The sequence below is a fragment of the Prionailurus viverrinus genome, chromosome X, assembly GCF_022837055.1.
Source record: "Prionailurus viverrinus isolate Anna chromosome X, UM_Priviv_1.0, whole genome shotgun sequence".
Classification (NCBI taxonomy): domain Eukaryota; kingdom Metazoa; phylum Chordata; class Mammalia; order Carnivora; family Felidae; genus Prionailurus; species Prionailurus viverrinus.
The window spans coordinates 8,559,091-8,586,837 of NC_062579.1; the positions used below are offsets into that span (position 1 = coordinate 8,559,091).

The 27,747-nt window shown below is 47.8% G+C and overlaps 1 protein-coding gene across 3 annotated transcripts; it reads right to left on the minus strand.

Annotated features, from left to right (window-relative positions):
* Positions 1 to 522: 522 nt before the first annotated feature.
* ASB9 (ankyrin repeat and SOCS box containing 9) lies at positions 523 to 27,747 on the minus strand. Of its 3 annotated transcripts, none has more exons than XM_047845043.1 (7): positions 27,469 to 27,745; positions 20,043 to 20,122; positions 11,378 to 11,485; positions 8,280 to 8,430; positions 6,248 to 6,382; positions 4,336 to 4,527; positions 523 to 733 (listed from the first exon to the last, which is right to left on the minus strand). In XM_047845043.1, exons 1-7 carry the CDS (start codon positions 27,557 to 27,559, stop codon positions 609 to 611), a joined length of 882 nt encoding a protein of 293 aa, XP_047700999.1. In that variant the 5' UTR covers positions 27,560 to 27,745; the 3' UTR covers positions 523 to 608. The 3 variants fall into 3 exon arrangements, with proteins under 3 accessions (XP_047700999.1, XP_047701001.1, XP_047701000.1); XM_047845045.1 differs by lacking the exon at positions 27,469 to 27,745 and adding an exon at positions 25,541 to 27,446; XM_047845044.1 differs by having other exon boundaries at positions 602 to 733; positions 4,268 to 4,527; positions 27,469 to 27,747.

Here is a 27,747-nt window from a genome sequence, read left to right on the forward strand (position 1 = left end):
AATGAATACATAAATAAGCGTAAAAAAATGTTTTGTTCATCTGAAAACAAATTTTTTTTAAAAGTCAGGTGTAGACAAAGAAATCTTTCTTCTTCTCCTCCTTCCCACGCAACAGGGACAGAGCCAAGACAGCAGTGGCAACAACTTCTGCCTCAGACGAAAGTCCCCAGGTTAGCCTCCAAAAAGCCATCCCGGCGTCTGGCTTCCTCGAACCCACTGTGAGTCAGCGGACAAGCTGACCTCCCCGAGTCTCTGCGTCTTACCTGCAGAAGGGGAGGGGGGGGGTACCCACCTGGCAGGGCTGCTGTGAGGGCTGAATTAGAGCATTAAGCGGTCCTAGCTCAGTGCTCGGCCACAGTCGAGGTTCAAACGACAGCTGTTCTTTTGGCCACCCTCTCGGGGGGGTGCGGGGGGGGGGGTGTCCTCACGCCTTCCGACCCATAACACAGAAGTGCCCAGCGTGTTGCCATCGAAGATAAAAATCGAATGGACACCAAGTTAGCCAAGCTTCATAAACCTGGATTTATTTCACAATGCCGGTGGCCACAACATTCAACCACATTCATGTGCGGCCTGTGATATCCCCCTGAGATTTTGAGCTATCTCATTCACATGTGTAGGAGAAAACGCTTCAGCTCCTCAGGGAGAAAGAGCTCGTTGATCTTATGATGCTGCTGGATTCCGAAGCACTTCCGGATTTGAAGGCGGCACAGCTGCAGCAGAGAAGGAGGCCCTGCAGAGAGACGGCGAGACAAGCCACACGTTGGTGCCAGCGACCCAAGACTACTTGCTCTGTCCTTATACAGCACCCGAGCCGCACCACGGTCACAAGGAGATAACGCCGCTCTCCCGAAGACCACGTTCTGGTCTTGGGTGGGGGTGGGGGGGGCAGCATTTTTAGGCCATGGTCTCTCTTACCCGGAATCTCATGCAAATGAGCTTGTTAGGTTTTGATTTAGAAGAGACTGGAAAAAAAAAAAAAGTCAAAGCCTACTCCTGCTAATGGAGGCCTAAGGCAGCTAAGTCTGGAATGACGAAGCCGCACAAAATTCCCCAGGATGGAGAGAAAATTCATGTTTAACAGCTTCCTTGTATTTTTACCTTAAGAAAAAAGATAGGGTATTTCGAGATACAAACGTGTATTTTTATAATTTAGCAGTTTTGGGATATTCAAATAAAGTGAGCGATCAGTGAGGCCCAAGTAAGTGTATGTTACCTGAGTTAAGTCATATTTGTTTTTTTTTATTCTGCGTTCAGGGCTAACCCGATGCCAGCACAAACCTGGCCCAGGGAACGAGCCAAGAGTTTACATTCCAGGACAGTGGTTCTCAACAGGGGGCTGTGGGGGAGGGGAAAAGGAGGGGACAGTTGGCAAAGCCTAGAGACACTTCTGTTTGTCACAACCTGGGGGAGAGGTGCTACTAGCATCTCGCTGGTAGAGACCAGAGAGGCCGCTAAACATCATATGGTGCACAGCACAGCCCCCACCTGGCCCGAAACGTAAACAGAGCTGAGGCTGAGAAACCCCGTTATGGAGTAAAAGGGTGGGGAACGATTTCCCACCCCTCCCCCACCCCCTGCACCAAACTGTAATGGGAATTGTGCTCTGCTTATCAAACACACACAAAAAAGCCAAGCTATGCACCGTCAAGAATCCCAGAAGGCAGTGGCCCTCAATCCAGGATGCATTTTAGAATCACCTATCCGGGGAGCTTGAAACCACACGGTGTTGGGTCCCACCCCAGAGATGGCGCGTCAGTGAACGTTAGGTGGGGCCTGTCCATCTGGCTTTTTTAAAGGCACGTGCCCCGGGTCATCTTATTGTGCAGCCAGGGTTGAGAACACACGCGGAAAGATCCAGAGGCCTCGGATTTCCTACCGCGTCCCTACAACTCGGTTGCCTGTTTCTCAGGTGACAGAGAAGGACAGGTGGAAAGAGCCGCACGCACCATCAACGAAAATGAATGCGGGATTTTCAAGCGGGACCTTGCGGCACACTCCGAAGGCCCCCGTCGGGATTGAGGGAACCTTCCAGACTACGTTCAGCGCCACTGGAGCCATGTACTAACGAACCGCTTCCCAGCGCGCGCGAGGCACACATTAACAAGCGGCAGAAAGTACACTGTGGGGAAACTGAACTTCGGCTCACCTCGTAAAGGAATGGTGAGGGACGTGACTAATCACGTGTGCTAGACACGCTGTCAGGAACGGCTGGGGGAGGAACCGATAAAGAACTGTTGGACGATGCAGAAAAGCGGGACATCGGAGTTAGCTCAGTGCAGCTACCGACACCAATCGAATATCTGCCGTTTACTGTAAGTAGGATGACGTACAACTGCAGCCTTCATTCCATAAAGCACTGGCAACCTGCGAGCGTTCGAGCAGTTTGCTTTGCTCAGTAATAAAACCAGCTAATTTCTCTCTGCGAACTATCTGTCGGTCTGGGTCTCGATTTCTTTTTTTCGCCCAGCAACACTCACGCTTCACACGATGCTGTACGGCGAAAGTAATGTGGGGCGTGGCTCCTGTCGCACTGGGCTGACCGGCATTTTTTTTTTTTTTTTTTTTTTTTAGTTTTCCTTGTGCGCCATGAGTAAACACTGCTTTAGACGCTTTTCAAGGCGGGTGGGGTGGTACTATTCCTGAACTCCTTTCCAGGGACATCCAGAGACAGAATCTGCTGGGTTAGAGCTGCAGGTCTGGCCTTCTGTGCCTGCCTGGCCTCATTTCCTGTGGGCTTCCAGGCTGCTGAGAGGGGCAGATGACTCCAAAAATGCCTCATGGAGGCAAAAGCAGCAGTAAGTCTCTCCAGTGACAAATGACATTTTACAAACCAGCGGGGATCATCGATCACACCGTCACCAAAATGTAATCAAAGGAATGAAAGGCAATGTAGGAGCCTACGAATGGGCTTGGGGACAGAAAGTAGAAGGAAGAGCCTGTGGACGTGATCGGAAAATCTGCCGGGATTATTTGCTGAGGCAGATGAGGGGATTGTGTGCGTGTGTGTGTGTGTGTGTGTGTGTGTGTCTGTGTACATGACTTGGGGACTTTAGGGGCCCAGGAGGCCCTTCTGCTTTTGTGGCCCTCTTTCCCAATGGGAAAAAAAAAACGGTATTTTACAACTGTGTGGGTATAAAGACAAACATAATCCAGGTTGAGTTTTATCCATTTTTTTTCCTTCAGATGTGAAAAGGAATTACAACATTTCTGTGGGTCCCTAAAAACATCATGGGCCCCAAGCATAGTGCGGTCTGGACCTGCTGGAGAAGCAGGCCTATAGACAGATAGATAGATAGAATTTTCTTGAAAAAACAAATCACCAAAACGCAGGTAGAATGGCCTGGCGATCACCCCGCTGCCTAACGTAAAGGGGTCTCTATTGAACCGTTCCTTGCGCCCGGGGCCTGGCCTTCCCTAGCCCGCTGACGCTGCTCAGAGAGTACAGGCCTTGTCTGGGGGGCCCTGAGACAGGTCTTTGGCTGCAAGTACCCGGGGCAATCGGAGCGGCGGGAAGGGTTCGGCGGCCGCGGTACGATTCTGCACAGAGCTAGGCCCGATGCTCAGCCTGCGAGGAGAATATAACCGGATGACACGCCGTCAGAGCTCTTCTCCCAGGGCGGCCACATGCAGGGTCCCACAATCCCGAAAACTTAACAAAGTGCACACTCTGGTGAAAAAGTAGGTCCTGAGCGGGCCGCTCTCCATTTCCAGGGACAATTGTGAATGCCAGGGGAGGAGGGGTCTCTGCGCCCCACCCCAGCCCACAGCCCTACCCCCTTGCACGGCGCTCAGTGACAATGTTTAGTTGTTTGGGTCCAGAGTGCTGGTTCTCATTTGTGAAGGAGTGTGGACTCAGTGGTCCCTGGCATATAACAGTAAGTGTCTCATCACCAATGAGCTGCCTTCTTGCCCCCACAAACCCGGCGCCCCGTAGCCTGGCCCATCTGTAGAGCAGTGAGGCATCCAGGGGTACGGTCCAGCCCCAAAGAGGGTTCCACTGCATCATTCTAAAGTATGTTTTAGGTAACTTTAATATCAAACATTTTTTAATGATATGTTAATGCTGTCAAAGCTGGCCTACCCCATATCTGAATACTCTATCACCCAAGATAGCCTGTCTCCAACATCCCAAACGACAGATGGTTCCTTACTACATAGCCGGTACCGTACCTTGTCGAATACTAGATTCTCTCAGCACCCCACAATGGGGGATGGCAGAGAACGGTCTCTCACACGATATCAGAAGTCAGAACTCGGTAAGTACCTGTCTCCCGCTAGAGCCCGCAGGAGTCTCTACGGATTAGGGCCTAGGCTCGGGCAAGGGGGAAGCACCTTCACGCTCCAAGAAGATCTGAGTCAGAGGGCTCTCTGGAGGCACCAACTCCAAGGGACATTTGCCATCAGCGTTCTTGGCCTGGGGGTTCGCTCCAAAATCCATGAGCAGGATGGCCAGCTCCCCATTGGATGCCCTGGCCGCTGCGTGAAGAGGGGAGTCCAGACCTCGGCCTTCGTTCACACTTGCTCCTGTGCCGTCACAAGAAGAACAGAGAGTCAGCCAAGAAGCCAAGTCCCAGCATCCCCCTCCTCAAACGACTGTGCCGCAAAAGTCCTTAACCAAAGGGCGTCTGCAGTGGGCAGGGCAGTTCCGCAAAAATGGGCATGACTGGAATCCGTTTAACAATACGGGGAAGACGCCATCTGACGATGTGACTGACGGCACAACACTGAGCTATACTGCACATGAGGCTTAAAACCTTGCCTTTGGGGCACCCGGGTGGCTCAGTCGGTTAAGCGTTCGACTCTTGGTTTGGGCTCAGGTCATGATTTCATGGTTGGCCAGATCGAGCCCCGTGTTGGGATTCTCTCTCCTCCCTGTGCCCCTCCCCCTACCTCAAAATAAATAAATAAGCTTAAAAACAAAACACCTTGCCTTTGAGTGCTATACATAGGTGTGTTACATACAACAAGAATCCTGGTGGTGTGAAAGCTGCATGTTCACTATTCAAGGTGTGTCAATATTTGTACAAACTGGAAGTGAGGCCAGACGGTGAAATCTCATCTATACCGAGCACCATATTCACACACTGAGCAACTCTTATGGGGTGTAAAGCCCGGGACCTGGGACTGTGTGATATGAACTGTAAATAGCAACTAGCTTGTGAGGGCATCTCATAGAACAAGATGGCCAATTCCAAGGTCACAGGAAAGATGGCAAAGTCCTCCTCTTCAGGAATGAGGTGGATTTCTAGGCCCATCCCAAGCCAATCCTGTCTCTACAGTCTCTACAAATCCCCACCCCAGCTGGATGCCAGCTCCCACGGGGACACGTGGAGACATGTGGTTTTGCCTGAGCTGCTGCCCCTCTAATAAAATGGGAAACTACGTCCACTCAACAAATATTAACTGGATTGAACAGATATTAACTGGATTGTTCCCGTATTGTTCTTGGCTTTGTGAGGGATGTGAAACCTGGCCCTTTCCTGAAAGCTTAAAATCTACCTAGAGCATTATGGGAGAGGGAGGGAAAAAGGGAGAGAGAGAGAGAGAGAGAGAGAGAGAGAGAGAGAGAGATGGAGGCGGAAAGAGAGAGAAAATAAGAATCAATCTTCTAACTCATGGCAATGGCCGCCAAATGAGTAGAAGGCAACAACAACAACAAAAAACGTTAAGAACATTCGAGGGAAGGGAAAGGTTATTGGAGTTTTGAAGAATAAGCAGGACTCAGATAACTACAGGGGTGATGAAATGGGTCTTCCAAGGTTGAACAAGAGACTGGACAACAGCAGGGAGGTGAAAAAGAAGGGTACTGCATAGGCCTTGTTGAGGATAACAGAAGATTTACAATGAGCTACAAACGGGACAGGTGGAATTTCCGGATCCAAGCACACTGGTGAAGGAGGCCCCGGGGGGAAGACCCAGGCCTGGTCCAGCAGCTGTGGGAGTCAGCAGGGCTAAGAATGTGCCTGCGCACTGTGGAGGGAGGTGGCCGAGGGGAGGGGGGAGGAGCAAGGACCACCCTGGGAGGAAGTACTATCATCATCATTATCCGCATTACAAGGGAGACAATGAACATTCAAACAGGTTCAAATATTTCCCCACGGGAACACAGTCACCGTGAACCCTGATCCTGTCTGAGTCCACTGCCCCCACCGTGTCCCCTGCTATAACACAGAGAGCTTTCAAATGCATTTCATTTCTTTCTCGTCTTCTTTCCTTGTTTCGCGTGCTTTCTAAAATGTTTTACCTGACTCCAGAATCTTCCTGACACAGGCCACCTGCTGTTTCCTGCACGCCACATACAGAGGGGTGCCCAGGTGGCTGATGTTGAGGTTGAGGTTGCCTCCGTGAGCTGCCAGGATCTCGACGCAGTACACGTGGCCTGCAGCCCAAAGCAGAAGAAAGACGCTATCGCACAAATTCCCTCAGCGGGGGAAACCGCACCTTCCCTGTGTTTGGGGTGCGTACATTTCCCCGGGACCAGAAGCTAGCGCGGGGAACAGGGAATGAATTTAATCCCGGCCATCAGGGAATGGGTCGACTGTTGAGATGGTAGCTGCAGCTCCGCGTAGAGCCCCTCTTGGGTTTACCAGCCCCGGTAAGCGACCGGCAACCTTTTCCAAGCGTTGGTGGCCTTGTAATCGGCCCGGATATAGAAACCGAAGTGAGGGTCGGGAGGGGTGTGGAGGGACAGGACCGCGGGGGGACCTAAAGAGGAAAGGGCACGGTGTGGGCCATGGGATGGGACAGGCAGCCCACAGGGTCCCCCAGGGCAGGCCCTGGGAGAAACAGGGCACCGTGGGCCCAGGTGGGGTTCAGCCGCCAAATCCAACGGGAGCGGGGCCCAGTCTGGCAGAGGGGGGGCTGGCAGAAGCCGCATCACCCTTGCTTGGTCTAGGAGGCTGTACTTTAAAACATTGCTCCTTTGCATTTCGCTTTTTACATCATTTGAGTTCTATGCACCCAGCGAATATGATGAGCTGCCCCGTCTCTTAAGGAATAAATGTCAACGCTCTGGGAGCTAATTAGCATATGGATGGATTCAGTCACATGGGGTTGCCGTCAGGCTCCCGGGGAGCCATCCTGGGAAAGCCACCGGGGAGCTAAAAACTCTCCCTTCCGCCGATGTGTGGTCATGATGGTGATGAGGGCGGGAATGAACTCTGGAGAGGAGCAAAACTGGCCATGTTGTGTTTTGTGCCCGAGTGAAGAATGTCGGAAAAATTACGACTTTGTGGAGAGTATTACCCCGGCTGAATAAGTCCTGCGTATCTAACGTACAGCATGGTGACTGTTCGGGATACCGTACTCTATACCTGAAATTTGCCGAGACAGTAGATCTTAAGTGCTCCCCACCATGCACACAAAAATGGCGACTATATGAGGTGATGAATGTCTTCATTAATTTGACTGTGGTGACCATTCCGTAATGTACATGTGTATCACATCATTATGTACACCTTAACTGTGTACAATTTTATTTGTCAGTTATACCTCAATGAGGCTAGGCGTGGTGGACAATCACCCCAAGCTGTATACAACATCCTGTATTTCCAAAAACTGAAAGTTCATTCCACTTAAAAATCCTAGGTGGCCCTGTGACAACATTCCTTAAGGCCCTAAAATAGAAGAATATAACTTGTTTTATAAAATCATTTGATTTTTGTGGGGTCATGTGTTCAACAAGGTATTCCCCAAACATTGACGGACAGTCTACCGTGTGCCAGACCCTGTTCCAGAAATCCGGCAGTGAGCCACATTCCAGAGGCTGCAAAAGGGGGCTTCTCAAACTGTGGGTGCATCCAAATCACCTGGGTGGTTGTGAAACAAAATGCAGATGGCTGGGCCCCACCCCAGAGTTGCTGATTCAGGGGGTCAGGCGTGAGGGCCAAGAATCTACAACGGCATGCCAGACCAGGCTGATGTGTCTGGTCCCAGGATCCCACACTGAGAAAATATCCCTCAAAAAATATCCCTCCTCGGGGCCCCTGGGCAGCTCAGTCAGTTAAGCCTCCGACTTCAGCTCAGGTCACGATCTCACGGCTCACGGGTACGAATCCTGCATCGGGCTCTGTGCTGACTGCTCTCTCAAAAATAAACCTCGAGAAATAAGCTAAGAATCTCTCTCTCTCTCTCTCTCTCTCTCTCTCTCTCTCTCTCTCTCTCAAAAATAAGTAAATATTGAAAAAAAAATTTTTTAATCTCCCTCCTCTTCCTTCTTCCTTTCAACAGGAAGATGTCTGTTGAAGTAGGGGCGGAAAACTTAAATTCAGATTTACCTCTCTTAGCAGCTTCATGGATGGGAGATGCCAGGTCGCTCACCGGGTGGGGGCTGGCACCGTGACGTAGAAGCAAAGTCATGCAGTCCAGGCTGCCGCTGATACAGGTATTGAACAAAGGAGTGTGCCAGTCGGCGGTGACACAATTCACCTGGAAAGAAAAGCTCCAGGCTGAAGGCAGGCAGAGGGGTGTCCTGGGTTCAAATCTGAGCTGCCCTACTTGCAAGCTGCTGTTTAACTCCTCTGAGCCTTAAATTCCACAGCTATAAAATGAGGACAAAATTACCAAATTCCACAAGGTTTTGAAAAACTGAATGAGGGACGGCACTGAGAATGTTACGGCATAGTCTATCATTTCCACGCCCCCAAGAACACGAACCCTGAAACTAGTTAGGCTAATTCCAATAGTTTACAAACGAATCTCGTTTTAAACATTCCATTCTAGACCCATCCCACACCATTCCAGTTTCCTTCACAGCAGTGAGAGTAACCTTTTAGAGTTGTTAACATAACATCTTTAAAAAATTTTTAAATGTGACTTTCACAGAAATGTAGGGTGAGTATGTGCCAAAGATTTTATTCAACTCGTTCATCGATGAGGGAACCGGTAAGGGGGTAAGGCTGGCTCAAAGCAGAATTTATATTGTCAGCCAATTAAATGCTGAAATACATTTGCTAATAGATACAAGACCGGCTAATGTCCTACAGGGCCATAAAACTATCGTCTTTGGGGGCGATCTTTCCAAACGTTGGAAAGCAGACAGAAACTTACAAGTTAACATCCGACTTCACGGCGTTTGGGCTATAATCGAATAGGAAAGAGCAAAGCCAAATGCAATCTTTCTACATTGTCAAATAATTCTGTGGTGAATCCGTTCAGCAGAGATATTATGAAGACAATGAAGTCATTCTCACAAGCCATTTCCAAGGAAGGCTAGGATTAGAGAGGCACAGAAGATGTGAGGGTGCAAAGTTTAAGGAGACACTCACTCCCAGGGGCACGTGATGCTGAACAGCCCTGAGAGTGAGGGGCTCTTTAAAGCTTGCACCCTAGGTGCCTCTCTGCCTTTCCTTAGTCCTGGCCCTGTTTCCATGTGTGGAAACCTAACCCCAATATAAACCCGATGACGCACTCATCTATGGTTCTCTACGACTACTGTCAGGAGAAAGCCATTTCCTGGCACGGACAACCCAGCATTCAGCCGATTCCAACGGGTCCTTTACGTTTCAACTTAGACATCATTTCCCCTAGGGATCCTCTTCGGGCCTCCTCTCTCCCCCACCAGAAACGAACAGGCCAGGAACCCTTCCGTGTGCTCCCAGCAACCACCTTAGCTTATCACATGGTGGTAGTTTGCAAAAATGGCCTCAGATTCTCTGCACAGGATGCATATCCCTTTGCAATGTAGCCTTGCAATTCCTCCCCTCACGGGACGGAGACCGCTCTTCCTCCTTGGATCGGGGCGTGCGCAGGGGACTTGCTTTGGCCGATGGGACAACAGCAAATGTGCCGCAAGCTGAGAGCCCACCTTCTTTTGATGCTCTTGGAATCCCCGCTACCACGTGAACAGGCCCAGGCTGCCTGCCAAAGGTTGAGAGACCACGTGGGGATTTTCCGTCTCCTCAGCCATCCTGGCCAAGGTCATCACAAACCAGCCTGCCCCAGCCAACCGGTCAGCTAACCTCCAATGCCTAAGCTGACGTCAGCCGAAGCAGGACAGACCAGAAGAACTATCTGGCCAACACAAGGATTTGTGACATAAATAAATGGCTATTGTCTTCAGTCATTAAGTTGGGGCGCTTTGTTATACCGCAGGATATAGTGGGCAAAAAGAGCGCCGTGTAATGGCCTGCTGTGGCTGAGATGCTGTGCATTCAACAAACCAACTTCCGCTCCTTGCGGCTCATGGGCATACTACATTTCCCCGCCTCCCGGGCAGTTACACGTGGCCTGAGTTCTGGCCCACGGGGTGCGGGCAAAAGCGATAGATGTCACCGCCAAGATAGGCCCTTGAACGTCTTCCATGCGCAATCTTCTGCATCTTTTCTCCTTCTGGCCACCCGGAGTGGCGGCCACCACTAGGAGCACACGTGAAAGCCACTTGTCGAAGATGGATGCAACAGGCTGAAAGGAGGCTGCGTGCCTGAATCACCCCCAGAGAGTGCCACCCAACAGAGAACACCCACACGGGAGTTTCAGTTGAGCAAGAAATCAACTTTGACTGCATTAGGCTACTGAGATTTCAGGGTTTATCTATTAAAGTAACGAGGGTTATATTCACTTATTCACCTGTTTACCTATCTGGCTGTGCCCTCATGTAGTTTACAAAGGTCCTAAGAATCTTTATCCAGAGTTTAGGCACATAATACGTGCTCAGTGAATGCCGGTTGAGAGAATATGAGAAACTCACACACATATATATATATATATATATATATATATATATATATATATAATTTTCTGATCAGACTCGTCCATCACTTTCGAACATGGGGGACTTAGTTAACGGAAGACTTACTGGTCCCTACTTTCAAATGTAATGACTTTGTGTCTTCCTTCTCTAGGACCTCATTATGCCATCCTGATTCTCGCCCTTCAAATAATAATCCTATACCTCACGTCTCTCAATCCTCACAAAACCACAAGAAGATACATAACTTCCTTGTCATTTTCTCCCTTTTCTCAGATACAGACTCTTAAAGCTCAGAGCCTAAGTAACGTGTCCAAGTTTCCAATATTAGGAAATGGTAGACATGGTTTGAGACCATTATTCAGGTCTTAAGGAGCCAAATGGTCTATGTTTTCCAAAATATTTCATTACCTGCCAGCCTCAGGAACGAAGGCAGATATCTAACAGGTGTTTCTCAGTAGTGACTGTTAAAGAATATGATATAGACACAAATCATTACTTTCTAGCTAAAACCTCAATACTTCATCTATTGCTAAAGCAAAGAAGCTGATGGACATTCAACTTTTGAAAACACCCCTCTTCAAACCTCAACTCAGGCTAGTCAAAAATGCTGGAAATTATTCAAAAGGGATAGAAGTACTCGTTTGTCATTCATGGTTTCTAAGACATTATTTGAGCTGCACTTACCTGAGCTCCATGCTTTAATAAAATGTTTGCACAAGAGACGTGACCTCCAAGGCAGGCTTCATGGAGTGGGGACACACCATCTGTTGTGATGAGGTTCACAGGCCACCCCTGGAGAGGAAACGAGCAGAGTAATGAGTGCAAAGCGACAGTTCTGTAGGGTTGGTTTTGAGCCACGGATCCAGAGCTGTGACAATTCTTTTAAAGTCAACCTGGCTCACAGTCTGACGGTATGCTAAGGTATTCCTGATGACATAAAACAAACAAACAAGGCATTTTCATGCTCGCCAACAGCCACGTAAGTGAGTTAGGACTCAGGTCCGCCTCTAGCTGCCCCTTAAGATGACTATGTCTCTGGCCCTCATCTTGATTGCAGACTCACAGGAGTCCCTCACCCAGGCAAATTGTGTCTAGATTCCTGACCCACAGACACGGTGAGCTAATATATGTCTATTACATTAAGCCGCTGGCTTTGGGGGTAATTCGTTACATAGCAAGAGATGACTAACACAGGGCCAAAGCATGAGGTGAACCCCCACAGGCAGAGGCAGAAACTCCCAAAGGAAAGGGGCAAGTACATTCTTGCTCCAGGTGCTCGAGGACTAAAGAACCAAGAAAGTTGTCTGAAGGCCCTGGGGTTCATCAGCCTCTGGGGAAATGTGCTCTCCAGGAGATGGATTACGAGCCAAACCCAAGCAAAACATCAAAAGAGCTCCAGGAGAGGCTCCACAGACCCCCCGATGGTGGACTACATTATCCCTAACAGGAGGAAACTGAGTACAGTAAAAGTTCTTTTCCTCGGGACACATCGGTTAAGAACCTGGTTAGTTTAAGTGATGACTTAGTGACACATTTAGCTTTTCTTCCCAGAAGAGTTACAATTTGCCTAAAACCATTCCAATAAATTGCGTCCCACATCATCATTCCTAACACACGTTCTTCCACTTATGTGCACATTTATGAGTCAGTCAACCTCCCGATCACCCTGTCCTGTTGGCTTTTTCCCTCTGATGGGTGACCTCGTAGATTTTTGAGAGGTCCAACAATTCTGGGCATACACCTGAGTCCACAGGACCCTGAATCCAGAGCCCTTCTTTGTGTGGGCCTGGGGCGGGGGGATGGTTCTGGGAGACTAGAAACAATCCACTTGTAAATGAGAGATTCCAACATCCCTTTCAGCATTTTGCACCCCCCGCCCCCCGCGAGCTCTGCTATTCCCAGAGAGGGAAGGGACAATATCTTCCTTCCCTTTGTAACCTCACATCCCATCTGTACCCAATGTGCACTTCAGAAATGCTTACTGACCGCAACTCAAGAAGAACGGAGTTCTTGCATTTCTCCCTTTACAAGTACTGCTCATGGACTTTAGGGCGACATCCGCTATTTGATTTTACTATTATTTAACTGGAGGCATCCCCTCAAAGATTTGTTTTCAAATCCTTTTTTACCCTCCTCTCAGTGCTCCATATTTGTCCTATCTCTTCCACTCGCACTGCTAGAGCACACAAGAAATTCACTGCAAAATGTTACTTGCGTTTTTCCCTGTGCAACAGATCATGAGATGAAATGTACTCCTGCAGTCACCACTGCCATTTTTTTTTTGAGACCACTGCCATTTCTAAGCAATCATTTAGGTACTTATACAAACACCCAGGTAAATGAAAATGCAAAAAAGAAATTAATCGCCATACAAAAACCTTTCACCACATATTACATATTCATATTACAAAGAGGTTCCTTTGCGTTAAGGTTCGCTTTGCAAACTCAGGACTCCACGTACAGTTCGTCATTGAGCTACAGCTCCACTTTAAATGAACGGTGGCAATTTGTCTGAATTATCAACAAATCTGAATCGTATAATATTGTGAAGTAATTTTTAACCCATTACTTCATACGGGATCCAGTCCGCAATAGGTTCTCGGGAGGGGGGGGGGGGTAATGGATTAAATGGCTTACTTTAATTTTTCTATAATCAGTTGTCCCTACTCTCAGTCTATAATCAGACGCTCTTTTTGATGGGGCCTTGAGGCTGGGCAGTATCGGGACACCCATGGGGACACGGTGCTCGGTACCTGGCGGCTTTCTGTCCCAGCCTCAAATCATACGCCCCAACTTTCAGACTACAAGGTTACACTTTTCCCCTTGTCCTATACTCAACTGACACATCGTTCTCTACACTCAGCACAGAGGAAGGTCATGAATACCTGTCTCTCATGTTCATCAGAATACACCAGTCCCTTCTGTAGCAAGGAGATCAAAGCCACTTGATGGGAGGACTTCCTACATTCCACTCTCTGCATGTCTCCAGTCTTTTCTACCATTGCTCCTTTCTCTGAGGCAGGAACAGGTGAGCTCACCCCAACAGCCTCACGGGACCTCACCCGGTCCCTCTGCCACCTCACGACTTTCTTTCGGCCACATCTCACATGCGTTCCCCCACTCTCTCCTCTTCAGGCAGACTTTCCTTTTGCGTTTCAAAGTCTTCCCTTCCTCATTCCTCACCCTCTTCCAAACTTGCATCCAATGCTCTTCTTCCCTTTGCTTCCCCATGCCGTTTTTTTTTTCAGAAATAGCCTGCCCCCCTTTCTTTAACTTCTAGCCCTTCTCTCATCTACCAACACAATCCCGCCGAAACTGCTTCTAGAGATCACCAGTGACTTCCTCCTTATTGAATCCAATATACATCGCTCTAACCTCCGCCTCCTTCCACCTCTGAATTTGCTATGGGTTTATCCCAACCTTGTGAAACATCTCCTCTGGCTTCTAAAACCAAGCTCTCCCTAAAAAAACAAAACAAAACAAAACAAAACAAAACAAAACAGGCTCTATCTCTGGCCTCCTACTGTCCTTTTACTGCCTCTCTCACTAACTCTGTCCTTTTCCTCCAAATATCTCCTCATACAGACATTTCAGGGATTTGCCCTCAAATCCTTTCTTTGTCTCTCAATACTCTCCCCACATATGGTATACAGCTTTCAAAACAAAATCTCTACCCCTTGTACGTGTTTCTAACTCCCTGCTAAGACACAACCACCTAGGGACCCAACTAACCACATCAACTCACCCTCTGCCAACAACCGAGCCCTCCCTGAAAGCCCTCCCTGTCTTGCCAGCCCTCATTCTCTGAATGGCACCACTATTCTTGTTCCATACCTCGGATGGAGACCTCGGAGGGAGGGTAGCAGAGTGATTCCCAAGTTCAAACGCTGGCACCATCCCCTAACAAGCAGTGCGGCCTTGAGCCGGTTACTTATCTCCCTCAGCCTTAGCTTCCTCATTTATAAAATGGGACCAACTGTACCTACCCTATAAGGTTGTTATGAGCACTAAGAAATGGTGTATACAAAATGCTTAGCTCTCGGTAACTTGTAGGCCGTCATCATCTGAGATTTCTTCCTATTCTTTATCACTTAGCCTTCAATCAGCTGCCACATCTAAAGATCTGATGTTTTAGAACACCAGCATCTTTGCTAGTATCCACTCACTAGTGACTTAGCCGTTTGAGGATTTCAGGGGGCAGCATAAGGAGTTTTATTCGAGGAGCTGAAAAGCCAGTCTTCACCACTCGCTCTCAGCGAGACTTTATTGCTAAGGCTCTCGGTCTTGGCCGTGCCTTGGAATCACTCGGGGAGCTTTTAAAGTCCTGATAACCAGGCTGCATTCCAGAGCACTTGCAATATAATCAAAGGACATAGAAGTCGGGCATCAGTATTTTTAAGAGCTCCACCTTATCCCAGACATCTCAAGGTGATTCCAAATGTGCAGTCCAGACTGAGAACCACCAAATTAAGGTCCCACTATGGTCAAGTGATTCCTTAATTGCTTTCTGCTGGCCTAACAAACTGCTACTGTTTTTTTTTTTTTCAAATAAATTTTTATGGAAGTGCAATAAAGAAAAGTTAATAAATCCTAAGCGTAAATCTCAGGGAATTATCATAAAGGAAATATACATCTCATCACTACACAGGCAAAGAAAAAGAACATTACCAGAAGCCCACATACACGCTATCCAAATTATGACCCACCTCTCATTCACAAAGGCATCCACGATGCTGATCTGTAACACCATACGTTAATTTTCCCTGATTTTGAATATTATGTTCACTGAACCATGAAGTATGTATTTGTGGGTGTGCGCGTGGCTCCTTTCATTCAATATTATGCTTGTCACACTCATTTATTCGTCCATTTTCATTGCCGTACAGAGTCTCGTTGAGTAATATGCCATCATATACTTAACCATTTTACTTTTGATGGACACTGAGGTTGCTCTCAAGGTTTTTGTTCTGTTGCTCTTATGAATGATGCCGCTATGAATAGACCTGTTTGTGCCCTTTGCTGAACACACAGACACACATACAGTAAAACCTTGGTTTGTAAGCACAATGAGTCCAGAAACATGCTTGTAAACCAAAGCACTCGTAGGTCAAAGCAAACCTCAAGAACCATTGGCTCAGTTGTGATCACGTGACATTCGGCATCACACGACTCGTATTGCAAGACATGGCTCGTTTATCAAGTTAAAATTTATTAGAAATGTTTGCTCGTCTTGTAATCACTCACGGAACAAGTTACTTGCAATCGAAGGTCTTACCGTATCTGTGTCTGTTGCATACAGACCTAGAAGTAGAATTGCTGGGTTATGGGGTAGGGATATTTTCAGCTTTAGTAAATATCGCTTAACAACTTCCCAAAGTGATTTGTATAATTTATACTCCCACCAGCAGCATACGAGAGTCCCAGTTGCCCAAGTATTCTTGCCGATACTTGGTATTATCTGGCTTTTGAAATGTAACCCTTCTGGTGGGAGAAGCTGGCAATACAATCTCTCACTTGTAATCTGAATTATCCCAACGACTAACCAGCATAGTTTGATTTATTTGTTGAATATTTGGATATCCCTTTTTATGAAATGCCAGTCCAAGTCTCTTGCTCATTTTTCTGTTGGGTTGCCTATCTTTTTTGTATTGATTTTAGACAAGGAATATGAGCCCTTTGTAAGATGTGTCTGTGTGTGTGTGTGTGTATGTATACACATATGTATATAAATATATGTACATATGTATATGTAAATATATAAATATATACATATGTGTATTTACTTATATATTTATGTATATGCATATACATGTATATTTATATATGTAAAATGTTTTCTCACCTGTGGCTTGTCTCCTTGCTTTTTAAACATTGCCTTTTGATGAAGTTCTTAATTTTAAAGAAATCCAACTTACCAGTCTTTTTGTTCCTTTCCTTATACTATTTCTTTCCTGTCAAATGCCTGTCTCTCTCTCTCCTACACTGTCAAAATGGACTTTTCAAAAAAAAATTCCTTGAACACAGTGGCTCTACAGGAGTTTTTAGAAAACTACCAGTGTGGGGCGACTGGGTGGCTCCATCAGTGAAGCGTCTGGCTCTAGACTTCAGCTCAGGTCATGGTCTCATGGTTCTGTGCTGACAGTGCACAGCCTGCTTGGGATTCTCTCTCCCTCCCTCTCTCTCTGCCCTTCCCCACTCATGCTCTCTCTCTCAAAATAAATAAATAAACGTTTTTTAAAAACCACCAATGGGGCGCCTGGGTGGCGCAGTCGGTTAAGCGTCCGACTTCAGCCAGGTCACGATCTCGCGGTCCGTGAGTTCGAGCCCCGCATCAGGCTCTGGGCTGATGGCTCAGAGCCTGGAGCCTGTTTCCAATTCTGTGTCTCCCTCTCTCTCTGCCCCTCCCCCATTCATGCTCTGTCTCTCTCTGTCCCAAAAATAAATAAACGTTAAAAAATAAATAAATAAATAAATAAATAAAAACCACCAATGCATGAAGATGGCCCTAGGTTAAATCAGAATACCTGGAGTGAGGCCCAGGCATTGTTATTGCTAAAAAATGTCCTGGATTATTTTAATGTGAAGCCACCGTGAAGAATAATGAGTTACGGATTCAGTTTCTCCCTTCTTGGGCCACATGAGAATTTCTTTTTCTTTTCTCTTTGTTTTACAGCCATCTCAATGTTTGGTCTCATGCCCCTTCCTAAAATGTGTGTGTTTGGTGTAGCACCTGTGTTTGTCACTATTCTTTGATCGTTATTGAAAGTGTCATTAGATCGTAGTCAGAGAATAAATACCATGTGTGGTGACGGTAACTGGAGTAGGTAAGTTACAGGACGTCACCTCGGTTCATTCTCACAAACCCACATAAGGTAACATAACAGACTGAATTTTTGGTCTTAATTCTGTATTCCCCTCTAGCAGTATAATACATTCACACCCTTGCCATCACCTCATAGTTGACAAAATATAATTCCTTCATCCTTGACTTCAGACCCGGGCGTCTGACTTGCTTTGGCCAACGGGATGTTGGCAGATGTGACGTAAACAGACTGGAAGTCCTCGTGCACAGTGGGGTTTTGCTCGGCCTTTTGCCATGAGAACAAGAGGAATGGGAGACACATGTAGCAGAGCTGGACCCAACCCACAGCTTGGAGCCAAGCCCAGCCTCGGCTGGCTGACCCAAAGACTCGCGAGCTAGAAATAATTGTTCATCACACGATGGCACTGAGTGTGGGGTGCTCTGTTGCACAGCAGGATCTGACTAATACGGGTAGTTACTGGAATGCTCATTTTATGAAGGCAGGAATTGAGGTTCCAAGAAGACAACTTGCTCACATAATGCGATAGAGCTCAGATAAAGAAACAGTTCCGTCTGATGCGCACTAAACATATAAATACTGACTATAAATGCATGTCAGTCCAATTTAATAAGTGATATATAGAAGCTACAGCGATCATTTTTCATCCTATCAAAACAAGGTAAATGTTTCATTTTATCTGGGAAGCGGCTTAACGGCTTTAAGCTAGAGTTATGTGTTCCTACCTATATTTCTATTGATAATAGGCCGCTGGTACCATAAACAGCTGAAGACAGTGGCTTAGGGTGGTCTCAAATTTTTCTTTAGAAATTGTTATCTCATAGAAGGATTTCTCAGTCTAGATAGGCCCATGAAACTGGACTTTTTTTTAATTTAAAACATTTATTGTCACTAACAACTACCTAGGATGTACGATGTCCTTCCATTATGACTCCAGACAACAAACCACAGTAGTAATAGCAGTATATAGGACAATCACTGAGAGGAATAACAGATACTTATATTGCATTATAATAATTATTATTTTAATGTTTATTTTTGAGACAGAGAAAGAGAGCACGAGTGAGCAGGGGAGGGGCAGAGACAGAGGGAGGCAGAGGATCCAAAGCAGGCTCAGCGCCAACAGTAGAGAGAGAGAGAGAGAGAGCCTGAGGTAGGGTTCGAACTCACGAACTGTGAGACAATGACCCGACCTGAAGCTGGAAGCTTAACTGTCTGAGCCACGCAGGTGCCCCACATTATAACTATTGTAGGTGTCTGAAATATCTTAAAATACACGCTCAACCTACTTAGAAAATAGGGTAGTTATTAGCATCACCAACTAAATCTTATTTAATGCATTTTATATCACTATGTCGCGTTTGATTTTTGTAACAATTTGATAGGTCTTCGGTATTGTGCTTTATGCATTTAAAACATTAGTCTGAGGGACATCTGAGTGGCTCTGTCAGTTGAGCATCTGACTTCAGCTTGGGTCATGATCTCACGGTTTGTGGGTTCGAACCCTGGGTCAGGCTCTGTGCTGACAGCTCAGAGCCTGAAACCTGCTGCGGATTCTGTGTCTCCCTCTCTCTCTCTCTCTCTCTCTCTCTCTCTCTCTGCTCCTCCCCTGCTCATACTTTGTTTCTCTCTCCCTCAAAACTAAATAAGCATTTAAAAAAATAAAATAAAGTATGAGGCTGAGAAGGGTCCAGACTGTCAAGTGAAAAGGTCTATAGTCTTTTCAGAAAACAGAACATTCTGAACAAAAACTTTATTAGAATTTTGAGTGGTGATTTAACCCACTTTTTTAAAAAGTATCTTTGCGTAGTTCCCAATAGTTTCAAACCAGCGAAACTTAAATCAGTGTGGACTTGAGATGACACCTGAGGAGCAGAGAAACGAATCTCAAACTGGGTGGAGCCACCATCACCTAGAGGTTCAATAACACTGAAAATGTCTTCAAAATTTCAAGATTACGCTTTTAAAGAGACATTTCAAGCATTTATTTCACATCAGGGGTTTCCAACCTCAGCACCACTGACATTTGGGGGTGGAGAGTTTTTTGATGTAGAGGGCCGTCCTGTGCTCCGTCCATGTTCAGAAACATCCTTGGTCTCTACCCACTAGATACCATTATCACCCACCCTCCGACCCCCACTCCCAGCTGTGACAGCCAAAAATGTCTCCAGCCATTGTCAAATGTGCCCTCAGCGGTAAAACCGCCCCAGTTGAGAACAGAATGTGTCACGGGATAATTTTCAGGAATGCGGTCTACTGAATAAAGCGAAGGCAGCCTGAACGCACTCATCGGCCTGTTATTCACTCGATAGATATTATAGCACCTATTGTGTGCACAGGATTGTATTAAATTCGATTATCATGCCAGCCTCCAAAGAAACGGTTCAAGGGGACAGGAATCACCTTATTTTGCCGACGAGGAAATTTGTATCTTAATATCCGACTAAATGATTTTTTTTCTCAGTGTGGTGAACAGTAGGATACGCTTCATATTTACCTCTCTTTTTGCTTCCCCCAAAGCCACGTACCTGGTTGATGAGGCTTCTCAGAGACAACAGACGTCCTTGGATAGCAGCTTCGTGCATAGGAGACCAATCAGACACAATATCTGCGTGGAAAGGGAAGAACAGGTTACCTCCTGTTCATGCACGACAGACCCGAGGCTCATCCTTGCTGGTCGGTAAGAGCCCGAGGGGGTCTTACTGGATGGAGACATCGGAGCCAACCAACCAAAACTCCCATGAGCCTTTCAGCATTTCTCCCCTCCATTGATGCGGCTAGTACGCATTTTATTTGAAAGGTCTAGATAGCTAAGGAAAGAACTACAGCCAGTATCCAAACAGGACAAAAGGGGTGGGTTGAGATGGGAGAATCCTGGACTCCCATTTACCCAGTGGTTTCAAAGGCAAACGGTCTGTTTAGGTTAAGTGAGAGCCTCACTAATTAGCAGCATTAGTGTGCTAAGCTGCGGTTGCCAGCCTAGCTTCCTGTATGACATACAAACTCTGGTGTCTCAGCAAACAGCGCCACAGACTGATGGTAGTAATCGTGTGATTACACGCACCATTAGGTTTGAAATCAGATCGACACAGAACTCTATCTGTTTATGGATTACCTCCTGTCCCAGTATCAGGCACAAATTAGAGTTTGCTCTGACCTTGTAACGGGGGACATTATTTACCCCAAAAGGCAGCACGCCAATGGGGTTAAAGAGAGGCCTGGATTCAGACCTGTGTGGCTGCTTCTGAGCTGTGGGTCCCGGGACAGGCTCTGAGCCTCAGTTTCCTTCCCTGTCATGTGAGGACAGCAATATACTTACCCGTAACTCAATACCTATTAGCTACTATCATTATCCTGCCCTACCATTAATCAGCGTCTGGATTATACCCCACCAGCACTGCTATTAAAAATGGCAAAATCACTCTACAACCGTATGGGAAGAATACACACTCTTAGGAAGGAAGCCTATAAGCCCTATGCCAACACATGAAATTAAATGCTCTGGTCTCTTGAACTGAATGTGGAGGTAACCCGCATGAGGCACAGAGCGGAGCTTTCCTCATCTCGAGCCGTGTTCTGATTTCCAGAACAAACACAGGAAGTCAGAAGGTGAGGAGGCCCGTCTGATACGAGGCACACCTTGGAAAGGAACTGGTGTCTCCTAAAAGCGAAGGACGCCTAGGGAACCAGAGAAGTTGCTAGTGCCTTACCAAATGAAAAGCCAGAAAGGAGGAGGCTAGCACACTTTGTACTTAACACGTGTTGGCTGAGGCCGGCCTGCTGTCCAGACAGGGCTACCAATGCCCTGGAAAATCTGTCCCAGGGAGCAAATTACCATCCTTCCAGACGGATTCATGAAGCATTTACAGGTGAGAGGAGGCTGAATGAACCTGCCCACACACTGTCCGCCCAGTGCTTTCTTCTGGGGTCACTAAGAGCACCTAAGGTCAAACGGCTTTTCCGCGACCTCCCAAAACCATATGCTCAACACAAACTTCACGTACTCACGGCGCCCTCTGAGGATCCGGAGCCTCTCAGGAAAAATATCGCTGTTTCTAGTGGCCGGGGGCCTACAATTCAGACTGCAGATGTGGAAAGATTTCTCTCCAAATTAGAAGTAAAAGGACAACGAATTCTGCACTGTTGGCACGAATGCAAAATGCCACCCGCACAAAATCTTGAGTGAGAAGAAAGAGCCAAAAATCGAGAAAGGTTTGGAAAATCAGTTTTAAATAAATGTGCAAGTGGACCCTAATGGATCGTGGTCTCTTAAAGCAAGCTCAGATGATTAGAGTTGACAGCCTCAACAGTCCAGGCAGGTAATTTGGGTCCTAAATTCGAACTCTGTTCAGATGCCATAAAAATGAGGCAACGGTATTATCCAGTGGAGACGAAAATGGGCTTTGTTTTGGATTCATTTATCATGAAACCATTACTCCTTCTATTTACAGTAAATAAGGAATTCTGTACTTCCCTAGGAGGGAAAAAAAGGATACCTGAAGTTGTGGACCCCTGCTTCGGAATGTAGTATTTACAAAGCAGACTAGTTTGTGTCACCGAGAAGCCCAGGCCGTTGCCCCGGTACATGTGCCAGGGTGGGGGGGGGGGGGGGGCTGACGGTCTGCACCCATCTATGTGACTAACGGCTTGATTTATAATCCACATACTATACAATTCACCCACTTAAAGTGTACAATTCGGGGACGCCTGGGTGGCTCAGTCGGTTAAGTGTCTGACTTCAGCTGAGGTCATGATCTCGAGGTCCGTGGGTTCGAGCCCCAGATCGGGCTCCGTGCTGACAGCTCAGAGCCTGGAGCCTGCTTCGGATTCTGTCTCCCTCTCTCTCTGCCCCTCCCCTGCCCATGCTCTCTCTCAAAAAAAAAAAAATTAAATATCTTTTTTAAGTGCATAATTCATCGGTTCTCAGAAGATTTGTGGAGTTGTGCAACCATCACTCTGGTCAATCTGAGAACGTTTCCATCGTCCCCAAAAGAAACCCCTTGCCCACCAGCAGTCACTCCCCATGTTTGCTCTCCCCCACCCCTACACCTGGCAACCCACGATCTACTTTCTGTCCTTATAGATTGGCCTGATCTGGACATTTCACGTAAATGGAATCACATAGTATGTGGTCCTTGGTGACTGGCTCCTTCCACCCAGCATAATGTTTCAAGGTTCATCCGTGTTACCATATGCATCAGTAATTCATCCCTTTTGATGGCCAAATAATACCCACTGTATAGAGAAACCACATTTTATTTGTTCATTCATCAGTTGGCGGGCATCCGTGTCGTTTTTACTTCTTAGCTGTTATGAATAATGCTGCTGTGAACATTCATGTGCCCATTCTCGGGTGGCCGTTTTCAGTTCTCTTGGTTTCGTACCTAGGAGTAGAAGTGCTCTAGGACACGGGAACCCGATGTTCAGCCTTTTGTGGAACTTCCAACCTATTTTCCAAAAACGGTTGTACCAACGTATCTTCCCACGAGAAGTGTATGAGACTTCCCTTCGTAATTTAAAGTCATTTCGGACTAGCGTTTGGTGAACCTATCATAGGGTGTCCGTCGCTCCTGCCCAGGAGAAAAACTGGGGTCCTTGGAAAGCCAAACTTCAGAGACCTCAACAGGTCTCTGAACAGTTGGGTGATTATGTAAAAGCTTAAAAATGTGACAGCGGATATAGGGGTTTTTTTTCTAGCATTGAGAGCATGGAGATATGTGTACACACACACACACACGGTTTCGTAAACACCGTAATTTGCAACATGGACTAGTCCAAACACACACTCTCATTAGCTCTCGAAAACACTGAAGAGACAGCTGAGAAGTCCATCCTGTGTGATCCTGCCTGGGAAGCTCAGGGAGAGGTTTCTCCAGGGGTTTCCAGAGCCCACACCCGAGCAGGCAATGAGCTACAGGCAATACGTGCAATTAAACCCAGAAGCAGCTGTGCCCGCCTTCCTGCTAACAACCAGAGGGAGCAGAAAGGGCAGGAAAGGGGACCTATTCCTGCCAAAACACGGAAATGCTCCCAGTAGGAGGCTGGATGAAGAGGCCACTCAAGGTCACCACCCCCCCCTTCCACTTGACCCCACCACCGGCTTCGAAATTCAAGGGCCGTGATCTGTATCCAACCCCTCGTCCAAGCCCTGAGTATATATTAAAGATTCCTCCCCAACACTTGCTCAGCCAGGGTCTAAGCGTTTTACTACCAAACACTAGATGCCAAACGGGGTCACTGGCAATGCCACAGATGCAGTAGGGGCGGGCGGCTCTCCTAACGAACCCACTCCACACGCCCTCCAATTAGTGCCATTAAACCTACCTTTCTTTTCAGTCGAGTCTCCGTCAAACCCTACAGCACATTAGGAAGGAGGCCATTTCGTTTTTATTGCAATCTCTGGAATGACTTTGTAAATTTCCATCATTTCAGAGGAGACCGGTACACGCAACATTCTGCCAGGTCAAGGGGCAAAAAGGGAGGCTGGGTTGCCCTGAGGGGGCAGAGCACCTGCCTCGGGTCGATGGCACTGCAGAGAGCCGGGCGCCGGGTTTACAGCTACGGTGGGGTCCCTGGTTGGATTCCAGGACAAATAAAAAAGAGGACAGAGAGAAACAGAGTCTCACGGACAGAAACAGGAAACAGAAAGGCCCACTGAGGCAACGCTGGGCGATTGAGACCTGTCCACTATAATTCTTGCTCCGGTCCCCCACCCCCACCCCCACCCCCACCCCAGCCTCTTCTTTCTCTGTCTCCGTCTCTCTCCCCCTCGGGCCACTTTCTGCGCAGGGATCTCACATCATCACCCATTCTGTCTGCTCGGGCAGGTTTGCTCCAGAAAAGCTGTCCCTGCTGAGGCACCCCGAGATCTCAAAATCCGCCACGAGAGCCCAGAATTCTTCCCTTTCCCTGCCTGTGCTTGCCTGTCGTCTGTTTAAAATGGGAGCCCACTCTCTCCAGGGTGGGCTGGATCTTGTGAGGAAAGAAATGTCTCCAAAAAAACCTGCTGGATCGACACTACAAACAGGAACCGTGGTTACCTGCTCAGTGGGTTGTGGGTGGTGTCAGTTTCTCCTTCAAGGTATTTTCCAAAGTTTTTTTTTTTAATTTTTTAAATGTTTTTCTTATGTATTTACTTGAGAGAGAGAGAGAGAGAGAGAATGCAAGAGGGGAGGAGTAGAGAGAGAGCGAGACACAGAATTGGAAGCAGGTGTCAGGGTCTGAGCCGTCAGCACAGAGCCCGACGTGGGGCTCGAACTCACTCGCCGTGAGATCATGACCAGAGCCGAAGTCGGACGCTCAACCGACTGAGCCACCCGGGTGCCACTAAAAGTTTCTAGGAGTGGATATGAGTTAGTTTCACCCGAGCCGCCGTATCAAAGTACCACACACTGGTTGGTTTCAAACGACAGAAAGGCACGGTCGTGTAGATCTGAAGCCTAGAGGTGAGGAACGAAGGCCGTGCCGTGTGCAGAGGCTCTAAGGAAGAATCCTTCTTGGCCTCTTCTGGCTTCAGGTGGTGGCCACCATCGTCGTTGGGTCTTTTTGGCACACGCACCACTCGAATCTCCGCCTGTGCCGTCACAATGCTTCTCCCCGTGTCTCCCGTCTTCTTCTTACAAGGACACCAGTCGTCGCATCAGGGCCCACCCTCCCCCAGTATGACCCCATGGTAACTAATTACATCTGCAATCCTATTTCCAAATAAGGTCACATTCTGAGGTGCTGGGGGTTAGGGCTGCCACGAGTCTTTTGGTGGGGGGGAGGGGGGGACACAATTCAACCCGTAACAAGGTATGTTCGGCGGGGGAGGGGGAAGACATTCTTATTTTGCTCCTGGGGCAGAGGATTCAAGCGTTAATCTCGACGAGGAGCCGGTTGCCTCGTGCACAGCCTTTGCTCCCTTCCTCCAGAGTAGGAGGTGGAGACAGACCCGCAGGGAGAGGCCGGAGCCGGGGCCGCAGAGCTCCCCCAGGCCGGCCACTGGTTCCCCTCCGATCGGCCCCGTGCCGGGAATAAGCCTCACCTGAGCCGAACTTCTCGGAGCTTCTCCACGTGGCCGTTTGGAAACAGCATTCCGGGTGCTTCACATTCCACACTTCGCCACGGTCAAGACTTCAGAAGCATAAACAGAGGCGACTGGGCTAGAATGGAGGTGGTGGCCCAGCGGCAGGCCTCACGCCAAGCAGGGGAGAGAGAGGTTCCACCTGGGAGAAAGCCCTGGAGGGCTGCATGGTGGCGGCGGCGGGGCTGCGTGTGGAAGGCGAGTAGGACTTTGCCAGTCAGACGCAGGGGAGGAGGTGGGAGAGCAGAGGTGTCCTGCCACTACCTTGTGACTTCTGCTTCTTCGGAAACTTGTCTTCCTTTTAGTTCCTGTGGAATGACAACCCCTGACCCCCCTCCCTGCTTCTCTCACTCACCGGTGCGGCAGGCTCCCCCGTGGCTCTCCATAGGCATGAGAGTTGGAGAACCAGTGGATTAGCCCAACAATTTCCCATGACCCCACAGTCCATCCTGGCTGCGGCTGCCAGATTCATTTACTTACAGTTTTCATTACTGCCAGATCTCCACTCCAGAACCATCGATGGCTCCCCATTGCCTGCCTCACGAAGGCTAAACGCCACCTAGCCTTTGTAGCTCCATTATCTAGTTCCATCTCTCCAGACTGGTTCTCAGCAGCAGCCTCCCTAAGACTCTCTGCATTCTAGTTGTGACACTCTGTCCACTTTTTAAGCACCATACCTTTGAGTATGTGGACACCTGCCCTCCCCTACCCACCAATCGGGCCCCAGACGGAGTTGGATTAGGATCTTTAGAAACCCTAATCAGTGAAAATGGCTTGGCACCCCTCTCTTGAGTGGAAATAAAAATAAACCTAATACTTAGGTGTAAAAAAATCAGGTGGGGAAGTCTTCCAAATTATGGATTCTTTCCCATATTGACCTGGAAATACAATTTGCTGCTTTAAAAGTACAGTTATCAAATTCATTTTTGTGAAGTAATTTTGGGGGCCACTCTGCTTTCTACTGCTCCAAGTTTGTGCTCAATAAATCTGATTAATCCAGTTCTCCCTTTGCGGATCCCAATCCTACTCACTGTGGAGTGAGTCTGCTTCTTTGACGAGCAAAATCGGATAAATGAATGAATGAATGAATGAGCAGTCCTCTCTGCTCAGTCAGAGGGAAGGCATGTTGTATTTTATTTTTTTCTGTTTTTTTCCCTTTCAGCAGCCGCACTCTAGGAGAGGGGTAAGTCCTACCTGACCGCTGGGTCCCTATAGACAAGCGTTGTGGGCAGTTTTGCTGATAATATGAACCTGAATGTAATGATCTCGCCTCTAATGCTTAGACCCATTTTTCGGCATCCCTTCCGTCAGCGGGCACCTGCTGAACGCTCACAAGAAATGACAGTTGCCCAGAGGCATGAGTCTTGATAGTTGGCAAGGACACCACCTAACAGTTGAGAATCACACCTGAAAGACGCTTCTCCAAAGTTAAAACAAACAAACAACAGTCTGCTTTCAAGGCGAATCAATCAGTGCTCAATGTCTGAACATCATTTATAAAGCCAGCCCCACCTAAACGCCAAATACCTAAGACCTTTTCATAAATGTTTTGGCAGTAAAAATGTCCTAGTTATAAGGAACTTTTGTGCCTCCAGTGTGATATATGTGATACATTTGACCCACACAGTATAATTCCTCGGAGCTCAAGTTTTTACTGGTGAGTAAACGGTGACAGTTGACTTTGTGTGGTCTCTAGGACTCTGCAGATAGAGGTATAGGCGTTATTGACAAGCGTGTGAAGGATATATACCAGCAAGCGGTGGCCATCTGTCCGGTAGCTGCCCCCTGGACACACCTCAGACAGAGCCACTGAAATCACCCCGCCCTCTTCTCTCCTAATCGCATCAGCCAGCCCCCCAGCACTCTGATTCCGGAGCCCCTGGACTCACCCCCCATCCATGGGTTTGAAAAGAAACTGGTGTCAGGATTGTCTTCTGGTCTCAAGGACTTACTGCTCCTGCCCCCTGGCTTGCCGTCCATGGTGCTGTTTCCTAGGCCAGGAGAGGTCCGTGTTCCACTTCAGTTGTTCACAGAACTCCAAATTCCATGCTCCTGGGATTCCAGTGCTGTGGCTGGCTGAGCCGCACCGTCCTGGGCAGACAGTAGAGAACAGCAGAGAACAGTACAGGCAGGGTAATCTGAGCACTACCTGTGGTCAGACAGACGCA